The sequence below is a fragment of the Mytilus galloprovincialis genome, chromosome 4 (genome assembly GCF_965363235.1).
Source record: "Mytilus galloprovincialis chromosome 4, xbMytGall1.hap1.1, whole genome shotgun sequence".
Classification (NCBI taxonomy): domain Eukaryota; kingdom Metazoa; phylum Mollusca; class Bivalvia; order Mytilida; family Mytilidae; genus Mytilus; species Mytilus galloprovincialis.
The window spans coordinates 89,027,712-89,043,004 of NC_134841.1; the positions used below are offsets into that span (position 1 = coordinate 89,027,712).

Sequence of the window (15,293 nt, forward strand, 5' to 3'; positions counted from 1 at the left end):
GCTAATCCGTTTGGGAGACAAGTAAATTGATATTTTGTCCCTTTCCAATAAAATCTTAAAAATTGCCTATCACAATGTACAACATTAACAGAAAAATATGCATCCTTTAAATCTGCAGATGCAAACCAGACATTCGGTTTAACTTATTGTAATGCAGTTTTAAGTGTTTCCATTTTAAAATGGTGATATTCAACTTGTTCGTTTAATTGTCTCAAGTTTAATATTAACCTATGAGACCCATCTTTCTTCGGTCTGATAAATATGTTCGAAATAAATTCTTGTTTGTTTATGTCCTGAATATCGACTTTTTGAACAACATTTTTTAGTACAAATTTTTCAATTTCTCCATTAATTATAGACTGTTCTGATTCATTAAATTTTATGGTTCCACTGGTACAGTGTCAAATTCAATTTTGTAACCTTTTACCAAACTAAGAATCCAATTATCTTGTGTAAGCAATTTCCAGCACCCCAAAAAATTACGTATTTTTCCTGCAATAAAATTGTCAGGCATGTTCATAAATGCAAATACATGTAACTTTAAATCAGTTTGTGCACTTACATGTTCAAAAGATTCACATTCCATGTCAACAGGATTTAGTGCCTGTCTTTCTTTTTGAAGTTGTTCCTCATGACTGGTCTTTTCCCTAAAAAATGATCATTACCATGAGAGAAAGATGGTCTGAAGCTATTATTCTGCGATTTGAATCTGAACCGATTCTCTGGTATTGTATAGGGAGCAGAGAACCTGTTAGCTGTGAAACCAGTGTTTATTCTATGATCCCTATTATCTGTTGAGGTTGCTGGTAGGAAGGACTTCACCTTCCCTAGTTTTCTACCCATTCTATTAGCTATATCAACTTCTTTGACTTTGTCAACAAGACTATCACCGAATAGTTTATCAGATATTGGTGCATTGTCTGGGCAGAGTGATCGATAACACGGCCTCAAATTTGTTTTAATCAATTGTCTTCTTTTGACATTTAAGTCTGAATATGCCATCTGAGTAAAAACAAATGAATCTTTCACAAGACTTAGTACCTATCCAACTTCAGTTGGCTCAATTCCTTTATTTGCCTTGCTTATGTTAAGAAGCTTGTCCATTAATGTTAGTTGTGGGACCATTCCTTTGCATAAGATGCCCTGATTTTTCTGTATCATAATATCTACATTTTTTGTCTGTCTATTTAAAGTTTTCCATATTGGCAAATTGACATGTACTGGTGCCAATGCCTCACAGTTTTCTGGCCTCAAATACTTTTTTAGCATTAATTTAATTTTATCCTCTGAAACTTTCTGTTTCATACCAGTGTTGACAATACCTGCCAAGGAATTTGAAACTTTCGGCCCTAGTTTGTCTTCTGATGACAAGAAATCTCCGAGAGATTGCATGAAATCATCCTCATCATCTACCGGCATGTCCGTAGTACATGCATCTGGCTGCACTTTGTCTGCATCTTCACATGATTTGCCTAACGCCATGCCAACATCTTCATGTTCGGATTCATCTCCTGATTCACTATGATCAGTATTATCAACTACTTCTCTATTTTTCATAGTTTCTTGCATCATAATTTGTGTCTGTATCATCATTTGATAGAGATCCGGTTGACCGGAAGTATCATTGTTTTCATCTCGTGATGTACGAGAAGTGTTCTCCATGGTTACGTCTCGCGAGATGCAAGATTTCACGCTCTTTGCACTTGATCATGAGTTATGTTGAATCATATGTCTATCATTATAAACTCCGCCCTCTTCGTCAACGAGAACGTTTTCAATCATTCCTGGCACTAAAAAGTTCCCAGTGTCAGTTTCAATCATAACTAATTGTTCAGATGAGCTGAGCTCAGATGAACTAGGTTTTCGGGTTATACCGGCTGAGCCACAGGTATTTGGGGCAAGGACCCCCCTTTTTTTGGACCTCACTAAAAAAAAATTGTTTGGTGTTTTTTTTAATTTATTTTCAATTTTCTACAATGTATGAACATATATCAAGTCTCAACAATCCATTGCTAGTCGATTGCAATAACTTTTTTACTATCCATACGAGCCCCAAGTGAAAAGTTCATCTGTCCAACTTCAGGTTAAAGTTTTTGATCAAGGTAGTTTATGATGAAGTTGACGTTCAATAAACTTGAAACTTAGAACACGTGTTCCTTTTGATATGATCTTTTTAATTTTAATGCCAAATTAGAGTTTTGACACCAATTTTACAGTCCACTGAACATCGAAAATTATAGTGCAATTGGGGCATCAGTGGACTATGGACACATTCTTATTTATTCTTACAATGACCAAAGCAAAATAGTTTCTCTTAAGAAAAGCTTATTATCAGGACCATCTGTATTGAATTTTATTATAGGCTGGAGTAAAGAATGGAATGTTTATGGGTAAAGCTAAATCCTTATGTCCTGATCTCATCACAATACCATATGATTTTGAAGGATATAATGAGGTTTCCAGGATGTTGTATGACATTGTAGCTAGGTATGTATTTGTCCAGTCTGCAACATTTTGTTGTGAAAGAGAGACATAGCTATCCTACATTCTGGGCAGCTGATTCTGTGATGTCTTTATTTAGGTGCAGTCTTTTCTTAAAAGTTTTTTTTACACATTAATAACTGTGTCAAAACGTCATGGGACTTTATGAAAATTGGACAGACGCTAATTTATGATCAAATGACAGTAACCAGGTTAAATTCTTTACTGATTAGTGAACTCACAGCTACTATTAATGTTTAAGGTTAAAGTTTTAAGACATCAAATAACTTTGTCCAATCTTCATATAATTTTGTAAAAAAATTTAAACAAGAAAACCAAAGACTTGATCTATGTACAAAACAACTAAAGAAAAAACAAACATGAAATAAGTATGTTTACAGCAGGAAACTAAAACCACTAAATTGAAAACTCCTGGCTTTTTGACAGACTAATACAGAATGTGACCTGGTTAAACATATTTTGGTTTGCCCAAACCTGGTTTATTATTAGTCATCATTTGACTGTAAACTTTTGCCTGTTATTTTGTATCTTTCAGCTACACACATGACATAGAAGCAGTAAGCTGTGATGAGATGTTGGTAGATTGTACAGACCTATTATCAGACACTGGAGCTGAACCTCTGGACTTTGTTACTATGTTAAGACAAGAAATCTATCAGAAGACTAAATGTGCAGCATCTGCTGGCTTGGGTTTGTATAAAGTGGACCTTTATAAATTCTATAACATCACAAACTTATAAAAATTTTATTTTTGCTTGAAATTCTACTTCATGGTTTCATTATTTATTTATTCCTATGGAAGAATAGATAAAGTTATAAATTATCGGAAACTAAAATTTTTTGGTTGCATTTGTTCTAAGAAAAGCATAAAATAAGATAAAGAGATGTGGTATTAATGTCAGTCAGACAACTATCCAACAGAGTCCCTAATGACATGACTTACTTGACTTAATCCTCTTCGTTCCTTGTGGAACATAGGGCTGTCACAGTGGCTTTCCACCTTACTCTATTTTGGGCTATTCTTTTTGCTTCGCTCCAGGTATATCTAATTTCCTCCAGCTCCTTATGCCTTGATCTTCTCCAGCTACAGTATGAAATGGTCTTCCCGGTCTCCGATGTCCTTGGGGTTCCATTCTTATGCCTGTCTAGTGATGTTACCTACAGGTTTCCTTAAAGTGTGCCCAATCCATTGCCAAGTTCTCCTCTTAAGCTGGTTCCTGGTTGGTTCTTTCCCTTAAGCATTTGTAACTAATGGTTTCTGGCCACCAAAATTTACAAATTTGGCGCAGGCATTTGTTGATAAAAACCTGGATTTGATGTTGTACCCCTGCTGTAAGTCTACAGGTCTCTGCACCATAAAAAAGGACCGATTTTACATTTGTGTTGAAAATTCAGATTTTGATGTTTTCTGTAAATGCTGTTGATTCCCAAACTAGCTTCAGCATAGCAAAAGCTTGTCGAGCTTTACTTATTCTTGTCCTGATGTCTGCATCTGTCCCTCCAGTTCTATCCATGATGCTTCTTAAATAAGTAAATTGATCTTCTTCTTCAAAATCTTCTCCTTCAATTGACACTGTTCCTCCTTTTCTGGTCTTTACTTTCATAATTTTTCTTCTTGATGTTGATTTTATAGCCCTAGTTTTTTTCCTGTTTCATGGAGTTTTGTGGTTTTGTCTCTCATGTCTTTCAAACGGTGAGATAACAGAGCCAGATCTTCTGCAAAATCTAGTTCTTCTAGCCTTTGTGCGAAGTTCCACTGTATACCTCTTGGTGTAGTGTCTAGTGCTTGCTTAGTTACCTAGTCTATAGCTATCAAGAATAGTGATGGGGAGCCCCTCCCCCCCCCCCCTAAATGATATGGAGGTGGACAAATATTTGATTCGACAAATTTGAAGAAAAAAATGCATACTATTTGATTTGTAGCTCTTTTGACAGATAACATCCCTTATGATGTCCTCAGGCCAGATATGGCTTGATTTGTTTTATTTGAGAATTTTTGCCTTGCAGGTGGGAACATCCTTCAGGCAAAAATGGCAACCAGAAAAGCTAAACCAAATGGGCAGTACCATTTAAAACGAGAAGATGTAGTCGAATTTATGAAAGAACAATCAGTTAAAGATATTCCAGGTAAAATATCTAATGTGTGGATGGTCATCTACACTTGTAATAGTTTATGATTTCAGTGTTTAGATTTTTCAAAATTTAATGCTTGGAATTTGAAATGTAACAGCATATTTTTTTTCTATGTGTTTTCAGGTATGAACCTCTTTCTCTCCTTTTTAATGTCAGGAAGCACATCCATCCCATATAATGTTTAAGGTTTAGGTTGATGTTTTTAACAACGAAGTTGTGATCGCAGCTAGTTTAGGCATATCACATATTTATAATATGGTGTAAATAATATGCAAAAAGGTTTTGACCAAGATTTGACTTTTCACTGAACATGGAAATATGACATTGGTATCATTTTAACACACAGTGATGGATTTGTCACTTTCCCCATTTGGTGTTCATTAATACAACAACAAAAAACATTGATATGCAAACTTTTTAAGGAAAATAAGTGACTGTATTTTGAATGATTTGATATCTTTCATTTATTTATATCAGATGAATCACAAAAATAATTGTGCCAAAAGAAATATCATACATCTAAATATTTTTAGGAGTTGGCTGGTCTATGTCTCATAGATTACAGTCCATGTCAGTTTCAACATGTGGGGACCTACAGGGCCTGTCATTGGAAGCCTTACAGAAGGAGTTTGGTCCAAAAACTGGACAGTCCTTACATAAGTACTGTAGGGGACAAGATGACCGACAGATTAAGTTAGAACAAGAGAGGAAATCTGTGTCTGCAGAAATTAATTACGGCATCAGGTTTAAAAATGTAAATTTTAATGTAGCTTTTATAAAAGTATGATTTACATATAAAAAAAACTTTCATCAAATCTCACTAGTGTTCATATGAGGTGGATGTAAGCAGTCATAGATCACTGTACAGCCTTCAACAATGACCCAAAAAAAACATTGTATAGTCAGCTGCAAAAAGTCATGGCATGAAAAATGTTGAAACAAAAAAACTAAACACATGATTTCAACAATTCAGTTTTCTGAGAAACAAATTTGACAGATATGAACCAACATTTTTTAATAATTAAGAAATCATTGTAAGCTTCTTCTTTCTTATCATATTCTGTTTTGTAAAGATGTTTTAACTTTATTTTAACTTAATTTTGATATTTCAAAATTTAAGGATTACGATGCTGATAAGTTTTTAACGGAGCTTGCGGAGGAAGTTTGTACTAGATTAAAGAAAATAAACATGAAAGGGAAGACGGTCACTCTTAAACTGATGATCAGGAGAGAAGATGCACCTAAAGAAACAGCTAAATTTATGGGTATAGTATTGTTAAGCAAAATATTAGTATAGTAGACTCCGGCCAATCGGATACCCAAAATGTCAGCTAAAAATATCCGATTGTCCGACATATTCAATTAGCCGATGAACGTATATTCCTCCAAGTTTTTTTTTCAAAATTGACAGACACGACCCTAAGATACCAATAGCTATTATAGCTGCTTTATTAATGAAAATTTGTAACTAATCTCAATTTTTTTTCAGGTACAAGTTCGGATAATTCGGTTGATTGAGTAAAAGATCGATCAGTTGATTATAATGTATTTTGTTTATCTGTCAGTCTATTGATTTTTAAAGCAATTGCTTTTATGCCGTCGCGTATGGCCATCTTTGTGACCTAGATCAGAGACTCCGCCCAGATCAAGCCATAGTATTTTGTTAAACAGGCTCCTGGTCAGTCATTCTTTAACACCTATGTATGTTTTCTAATGCAATACACAGCTTGAAACTTTAAAAAAAAGTTAGTGGATTTAAGAAGTTTCAGAATATGTTCTTGTAGATGTATTTTTGTATTTAAAGGGTCAACCGTTTGACTATCAAATAACATAGAAGTCCGAGTGAAAAAAAGTACATTTTTATAAATGCGATTCCGTTTTCCGCCGTTGGTACGATGTTTCAACAAAATATGAATTCATTTCAGTTGTTGATTTAGTATTGAAAATTTAACTGAATTATCTCCTAATAAATACGGTTTTTTATGTTTAATTTGTGTTTCTTTAAGAGGTCAGGTGCTCTTGTTCATTCATAAAATTATCGTTCATTCATACATTTATCGTAAAATCAAAATCACTACACAGGTTAATGCGTAGTGTCAAATTATTACCTGTAATCTAAAAATAGACAAACTTTATTTGCGCAAATAATTTAGGGGAACGAAACACACATAACAATAAGTTCGTTTTCCTTTTCTGTCAAAACTCCGTAATATTTATCGATCACCTTACTAATGAAATGGACCCGGCCAAACGTAGTAGATGCCAAGTCGGTCCAGATGAAGAAATATTTACAATTTGGAATTTTCTAGTTTATTAATACATAGATTGAAAAAAAGTACGTCTTTTTAAATATCATGATCAAAACTGGGTTTGCATAACAAATGTCAGATGAAACCGTTATCCTCGTCTTTTCAGTGAACAAGTCTACTACGTTTGTTGACACTCGACGGTCCACCGTGTTAGCAATTTTATTTCACATGTTTTCGAAATATTGAAGATCATTTTTCGCAATGTTTCCTGAAAATTGATAAATATCAAAGCAACGTAGAGCTGTTTGTTCTTGTTCGTATAATAAAATTGAGAATGGAAATGGGGAAATTGTCAAAGAGACAACAACCCGATCATAGAAAAACATACAACAGCAGAATTGAGGTCACCAACAGGTCTTCAATGCAGCGAAAAATTCCCACACCCGGAGGCGTCCTTCAGCTGGCCCCTATACAATATATATACTAGTTCAGTGATAACGATTTAATGTCATGTTTGTCTGTGATGACCCCCCTTTTCGGGATTGCATGAGAATTGTAGTTATCTCGTACCCACATGCACTTGTTTCTATCCATAGGAAGGTCGACTATCCATATAAAACTATTTATATGGATAATCGACCTTCCTATGGATAGAAACAAGTGCCTGTGCTCGTACCGCATCAGAAGGACACATATATCAACTGAGCAATAATGTTTGGAACTTATTTTTAAAAATGATGACAAAGTAACATTATGAAAATATTTTTATTAAGCTGAAATATACATTTATTCTTTACATGTTTATGTCTTGTAAGATATTTTATTTCTTTCCCGTTTTTTAACATTTGCGTCTGGAAAGTTGAAATGTTTTAACTTAATCATTTGTGTTAATGGTTAAATATAAATTAATAATGAAAATTGTTAAAATTAAATCAATAAAGGAAATTATTGCCAAGGAAGTTACAAACACTACCAGGGGATAATCCATGATGATTTCTTTTTTAGTTATATGTTTCAGCACATGTATATTTGACCCCAACTTTAGCCTGGTAAACGTGTTGTCTCCTTGTGAAATATAAAACATATTAAAAATGACTTTCTGCTAAAGTCTTTTATTTATATAAAGTTAAAACCTTCTTACTTTTAACTAGACAACACTCATGTCAGGTTTAATTCTTGTATATATGTGGATGAAAAATAAAAGTCCCCAAACATTAACATGTCAGCAATTGCTTTTACAGCCTTTAAGGCTTTGATTTAATTATGTGTTGATTATCTGAATAAAATATGTACCTCTTAAATAATGAGACTTGTTGTTTTTGCGTGATTTGTTTCATTTGTGTGTTAAAACAGGTAAAAGTTAAAAAAAATAACTATGAATTCTCGGAAGTAGGCCACAGGTAAATCTATTAATAGCTACGAATTCTCTAAACTATAATCGAACTTGGATCTAATTTTCTACAGTTTTTTATTTATGAAACACATTTCCAATTTCAAGTAATACAACTATTTTTATGATTATAAAATTGGACATCAAGATGAGTAAAATTAATTTGCTTTTCTATCTTATGAGGGGGATAGGACCTTTATCGGGACTCCGGGATCGGGTGTTTTTAAGCTCGGGATTTCGGGATTGACCCTTTCGGGATCCGGGAATCCTTTTTTTTCGGATTTCGGGACGTCGGGATTTACTTTATATAAATTCGAGACCTCGGGATTTCGTTTTTTTAAGTCCGGGATTTCGGGATCAGGACCCCTCCTATCCCCCCCCTCTTATCTGTCGTGGTTCAAAATAAAAGGCTGAATGTTATGTAAATTAGGAAAATGGCGTACGTGTGTACAAGTTACATAATTCTATTTCACCTGGGATATGCTATTGACACACGATTCCTTATTTTTACACGGGACTTCTATATATATTTTAATAAATTGTTGAGAAAGAGGTACATTTCATTCATATTTAATAAACATTGATGAACATCACGCACAGTTTATCATTTCTGTCGTGTCCTTGTTTGAGAAGTAAATGATAACGATCACATTTGGGTAAACACATAACAAACACATCTTAGGCAAGATATAATATCAGATTCATAAAATAAACAAGACAACAAGAAAAAGTATGTTTTATTTGTCTATAAAAGATCGTTTTTATTAATAAAATGAAACATTTCTGTACTGAAGTTTTCTTAAACTTCGTAATGGCGCAACTTCCAGCTTCATTTCCTGTCAAGAAAAATATGAAATTATTTCAAAATATTCGATTGTACATGGTTTTCACACATTTTTCATGAATATTCCTATCCAATTAGCCGATATATTCTAATAACCGATATTCGATTATCCGATGTATTTTGACTGAAATGTATAACGTAAGGGTACCCAAATTGAATCGAGTACCCAAATTGCACCTATTTAGAAAAAAATAGCAATGGAAATCTTACAATCTTACAAGATTTCCTAGAGACTAAACAATTTGTATTTTTATGATTTGAGACTATGCACGTCTTTCAACATAGGTAAACATATTTAGATATACACAAAACGTTCACAGTATTTATCAACAGATGGACTGTTTACTGAAAAAGCAAAATGTACGAAAAACGTCATCTTTTTAAAATTAGCAAATGCAATACATTATAAGTATCCATTTTGTAAAATATGAAGAGTAAGCATGGACTAATATCCAATTGTTCAAAATATTTGAAGAAATTAAACAAAAGCTCGGTTATTAGACTTTTGACGATGTGAATTTAAGCATGGATGCAATTTGGGTACTCCTCATTACAGAATCATGGATAGTTTGGAGGTTGATTCAAACTCATTTTTTTTATGACTCAATACGGATTAAAAATCAAATTGGTGTACCTATACAATAAAGAAGGATAGGGCTACAAAATAAACACAGTATGGACATTTTTTTCTTGATCATAAAAAAACGTAGGTGAAAAAACTGTCAAAATAGGTGCAATTTGGGTACCGTCACGTTAGGGAATGGTTCGGTGTTTTGAAATAATATTACAATAGCCGATATATTCGTTTAACCGATATCCGATTAGGTGGAGTCTACTGTAGTACTGTATAATCAGAATTCGGTAGTGTATGTGTTCATCAGTTCGTAATTTTTTATTTAACATGCTAATTACTGTCTTTTACACTTAAATTTGCATATTAGATTGTTTGCCATTTAGCAATAAAAATTAAAGACACTTAAAAGAAATTGAATAACAATTAGTAAAACTGCAAAATGACAAACTTTTTACCTGTTTGAAAACAATTCTATTTTTATGATTAATTGACTTTACATCAAGTGTTTGCATGATTGATTTAACACATAAATGGAATAGCAAATTTTAAAAACAAACTGGTAAGAGAATTTTCTCTTCCAGCATTGAAAATCCCTAAAACCAGTGGTTGAGAACTCCCAAAAGAATAAGAATGTGCACATTAAAGTAATATCATTTGATTACGGTATAACCAAATTGCTTAAGTGTGAGAGCTGGAAGACATACTAGCTGCTGCTGTTTTAAAAAAAAAAAATTAAAAAAGAGTACACTAAGTAAAGTTAAGGAAAAATGAATAGTGGCATCGGTACTTAAATTTCTGTTTCCATGAAATTCATTCTCAGTTATTGTGTATATTTCAGGACATGGACTGTGCAATCATATTTCCAAGTCATCTACCTTACCTTTAGCTACTGATGATCCTAAAATGATAGCTAAAGAGTGTCTTACAATACTCCGGAATCAACATCTTAAGGTCCAGGATCTTAGAGGAGTGGGTATACAGATTCAGCGGCTAGAATCAGCTGTAGCCGGATTTAAAACTGCCAAAGGACCAGCTAGTAGTATTCTTAAGTTTACTGTGGCAAAACTAGGTAACCAAATTTTAGAAGTTTACATATTACTGTAAATTCAGGAATCAAAGTTTTTATGAATGACAAGTATATGAAGATGATCATCAATATAATTAAATTTGTTATATAAAAATTGTAGTTTATACAGGAAGAAATTGATAAAGCTCACACTATTATTGCCTGCTACAAGATTTGAAACAATAGCTGTATGAATTAAATTCTTAATTTACAATACTCTCGTACCCATTCTATACAGTGCTGTTCAGACCTTGTCTGTCAGTTGTTAAGTATGCTTTATTCACATCCAATTTTTTATGGTAATATTCTTTATAAAGCACAAAGGTGTCAGTATTCACCTCAGAAACTTACAAAACCTTTGAATAGACTTATTAAGAAGGGATATAATTACGATACTGTTGTCAAGTCATTAAAGATTGCATATTTTGGCGTTAATATTGAATCACTGATAAGGTCTTTGCATCGGAACTAAACACATTTATTCTAAAAACAGTTGTTGGCATGACACGGGTTATGTTCTTCTCATATATGTTATGATGGTATGATACTAAACCCCTAACGGGAAGGATTGTGCCTGATGTTCATATGATGAAATCATAATCTTTCAGTCAGTTTAATTGAAGTCTGGAGCTGGCATGTCAGTTAACTGCTAGTAGTCTGTTGTTATTTATGTATTATTGTCATTTTGTTTATTTTCTTTGGTTACATCTTCTGACATCAGACTCGGATTTCTCTTGAACTGAATTTTAATGTGCGTATTGTTATGCGTTTACTTTACTACATTGGTTAGAGGTATAGGGGGAGGGTTGAGATCTCACAAACATGTTTAACCCCGCCGCATTTTTGCGCCTGTCCCAAGTCAGGAGCCTCTGGCCTTTGTTAGTCTTGTATTATTTTAATTTTAGTTTCTTGTGTACAATTTGGAAATTAGTATGGCGTTCATTATCACTGGACTAGTATATATTTGTTTAGGGGCCAGCTGAAGGACGCCTCCGGGTGCGGGAATTTCTCGCTACATTGAAGACCTGTTGGTGACCCTCTGCTGTTGTTTTTTATTTGGTCGGGTTGTTGTCTCTTTGACACATTCCCCATTTCCATTTTCAATTTTATTTATTTTGCCCTCCTTCGAACAAGGGGTTGTAATGGTTACTTCTGTCGTGACATTTTGGTTATATTTTTCTCAGGAAATCCCAATCAGAGGTTCCTGAATATAGGTAGGAAACATCACCTGAGCATGCTTTAATGCCTGTTGACCAAAAACTTGTATGTTCTTAACTTAATGGTCATTTCTGAAATATTTGTTGTTTTTTATTAAGAATTATGTTTCAAAGCTCAACAAATATTTGATGTATCTTTATGTGAGCATGTTAAAAGGTGTTTTCACATTCCCTTTCCTGAATACTTACAGTTATAGCAGAATATCTTCAGTGAACACTAGCTTACAGATCATCTTGTAATAACATTGTATTTACACTGATAACTGGATCAAAACTCTTCTTTAGCAGAGATGGGCCGGCAGAGATAAAGATCTAACAGATTTAACTCCATAATTTGATAAGACAAACAGCAATCCTGGAAACTTTTTTTTTTTAGAAACAAGGGAAGGAAATGTGTAGTCTTGTGACAGTGTATAATAATTATAGTTAAGTTAACTAAAAGAATTTTTGAAAAGCTTGGTCGCCATAAATTTTGTGCTGTTAAAATTTCGAGTTTAATGAAAACAAACTAAATATTGTTTGCAAATATACAAAACACTTGCACTTTTATTTCATTACAGACATTCCAAAAAACCCAGAAACAAGAAATAGTTCATTACCATCCAGTACAAGTAAGAGTTCTGTTGAAACATCATTCAGTATAATGCCACAAACAGAAAAGAAATCAAGTGAAAATATGATGAAAAACTTCTTGACAAACAGTAAAACTACCATTGAGAATTTAGAAAATTCAGGACTTGAAAAACAAAAAGTGGGGATGGACAAGAATTTGTTAAACACAAAAATTGTGACGAACGACAGCCCTTGTCAGAGTAACATGTCATGTTCAAGAACAACACAGAATCTAGCAGAGGATTTAACTAGGTAAATAATTCAACTCTTCTGTATAAAAGTCCCAGTACTCAAGCAACAAGATATTTAATCTTTTGTTTTCATAGGGAGTACTTCAGCTGTTGAACATTTAATCCCCTCTTAACAAAGCTGTCAAACTGTTTTCTACTTTAACAGAAGAAAATAGCAAAGTTCAATAAGCAGAATTTTCTGGGATTTTTTGTAAATAGCTTATCTATTGTTGTCATATCAATAGATTTTTTTAAGTAATAAAATTCTAAAAACATTTATATGAATATCAGAATATGACAGACATTGTCTTATTGTGTTATGTTACATATTATAATATAATATCAGATCTGTAGGTGAGATAAAGTGGAAAGATATTTATAGATTATCGTTTATCATCTCAACGAGATTGATTTTCTAGCTTGAGACTGTACGGCGAAAGCAAGAAAAGCAATCGAGTTGAAATGACCAATGATAATCTGTTTATCACTATTTTACCTATAACGACGTTGTCAATTTCATGTCAATTTCATTAGCAACGCCACGTGCCTCCTTAGTTTTTATACGACCGCAAAAATTTTAATTTTTCGTCGTATATTGCAATCACGGCGTCGTCGTCGTCGTCCTCCGAATACTTTTAGTTTTCGCACTTTAACTTTAGTAAAAATGAATAGAAATCGATGAAATTTTGACACAAGGTTTATGACCACAAAAGGAAGGTTGGGATTGATTTTGGGAGTTTTGGTCCCAATATTTTAGGAATTAGGGGCCAAAAAGGGCCCAAATAAGCATTTTCTTGGTTTTCGCACTATAACTTTAGTTTAAGTGAATAGAAATCTATGAAATTTTGACACAAGGTTTATGACCACAAAAGGAAGGTTGGGATTGATTTTGGGAGTTTTGGTTCCAACAGTTTAGGAATTAGGGGCCAAAAAAGGGCCCAAATAAGCATTATTCTTGGTTTTCGCACATTAACTTTAGTATAAGTAAATAGAAATCAGTGAAATTTAAACACAAGGTTTATGACCACAAAAGGAAGGTCGGGATTGATTTTGGGAGTTGAGGTCCCAACAGTTTAGGAATAAGGGGCCAAAAAGGGGCCCAAATAAGCATTATTCTTGGTTTTCGGACCATAACTTAAGTTTAAGTAAATAGAAATCTATGAAATTTAAACACAAGGTTTATGACCATAAAAGGAAGGTTGGGTTTGATTTTGGGAGTTTTTTTTTGTTTTTTTTTAATTTTCATTTTTTATTGAAATCTGTACATTTGTTAGTAATGAAAACATCGAATACCGGTACCTTATCCCGGCCTCGTTAATGTTAGTAATAGATCATGCAAATATATATGTGTTAGTATTTGTTAGTTCATTTTACAAAAAAATATATCAGCTGTAGTTACAATATAATATCGCATTTTTTATTTGCATTAAAAAATAACATAATAAAAGTTCAAAAATAAGGATCACAAATAAATGTATTCATCATATTAGAATAATTGTTTAACAAACATACAGATATTCTAAGTTTTTATAGTTTTTTTAAGAATGGAAATTTTGAGGAAAAATAAGTTAAATAAAATTTAAAATAATAAAAAGGAAGGTTGGGATTGATTTTGGGAGTTGAGGTCCCTACAGTTTAGGAATAAGGGGCCAAAAAGGGGCCCAAATAAGCGTTATTCTTGGTTTTCGCACCATAACTTTAGTATAAGTAAATAGAAATCTATGAAATTTTAAACACAAGGTTTGTGACCATAAAAGGAAGGTTGGGTTTGATTTTGGGAGTTTTGGTCCCAACAGTTTAGGAATAAGGGGCCCATAGGGTCCAAAATTGAACTTTGTTTGATTTCATCAAAAATTGAATAATTGAGGTTCTTTGATATGCTAAATCTAACTGTGTATGTAGATTCTTAATTTTTGGTCCTGTTTTCAAATTGGTCTACATTAAGGTCCAAAGGGTCCAAAATTAAACTTAGTTTGATTTTAACAAAAATTGAATCCTTGGGGTTCTTTAATATGTTGAATCTAAAAATGTACTTAGATTTTTGATTATTGGCCCAGTTTTCAAGTTGGTCCAAATCGGGGTCCAAAATTAAACTTTGTTTGATTTCATCAAAAATTGAATAATTGGGGTTCTTTGATATGCCAAATCTAACTGTGTATGTAGATTCTTAATTTTTGGTCCCGTTTCAAATTGGTCTACATTAAAGTCCAAAGGGTCCAAAATTAAACTAAATTTGATTTTAACAAAAATTGAATTCTTGGGCTTTTTTGATATGCTGAATCTAAACATGTTCTTAGATTTTTGTTTATGGGCCCAGTTTTCAAGTTGGTTCAAATCAGGATCCAAAATTATTATATTAAGTATTGTGCAATAGCAAGAAATTTTCAATTGCACAGTATTCAGCAATAGCAAGAAATCTTCAATTGCACAGTATTGTGCAATAGCAAGAAATTTTCAATTGCTCAGTATTGCGCAA

General features: G+C 33.0%; 1 protein-coding gene across 1 annotated transcript in view; it reads left to right on the plus strand.

Annotated features, from left to right (window-relative positions):
• LOC143073322 (DNA repair protein REV1-like) overlaps positions 1-15,293 on the plus strand; it is a 69,277-nt gene that overhangs the window by 39,519 nt on the left and 14,465 nt on the right. The window contains exons 7-13 of the mRNA XM_076248758.1: positions 2,363-2,487; positions 3,038-3,192; positions 4,510-4,629; positions 5,169-5,389; positions 5,756-5,900; positions 10,531-10,761; positions 12,536-12,839. Of these exons, the coding sequence (XP_076104873.1) occupies positions 2,363-2,487; positions 3,038-3,192; positions 4,510-4,629; positions 5,169-5,389; positions 5,756-5,900; positions 10,531-10,761; positions 12,536-12,839 (1,301 nt within the window). The remainder of the gene's footprint in view (positions 1-2,362; positions 2,488-3,037; positions 3,193-4,509; positions 4,630-5,168; positions 5,390-5,755; positions 5,901-10,530; positions 10,762-12,535; positions 12,840-15,293) is intronic.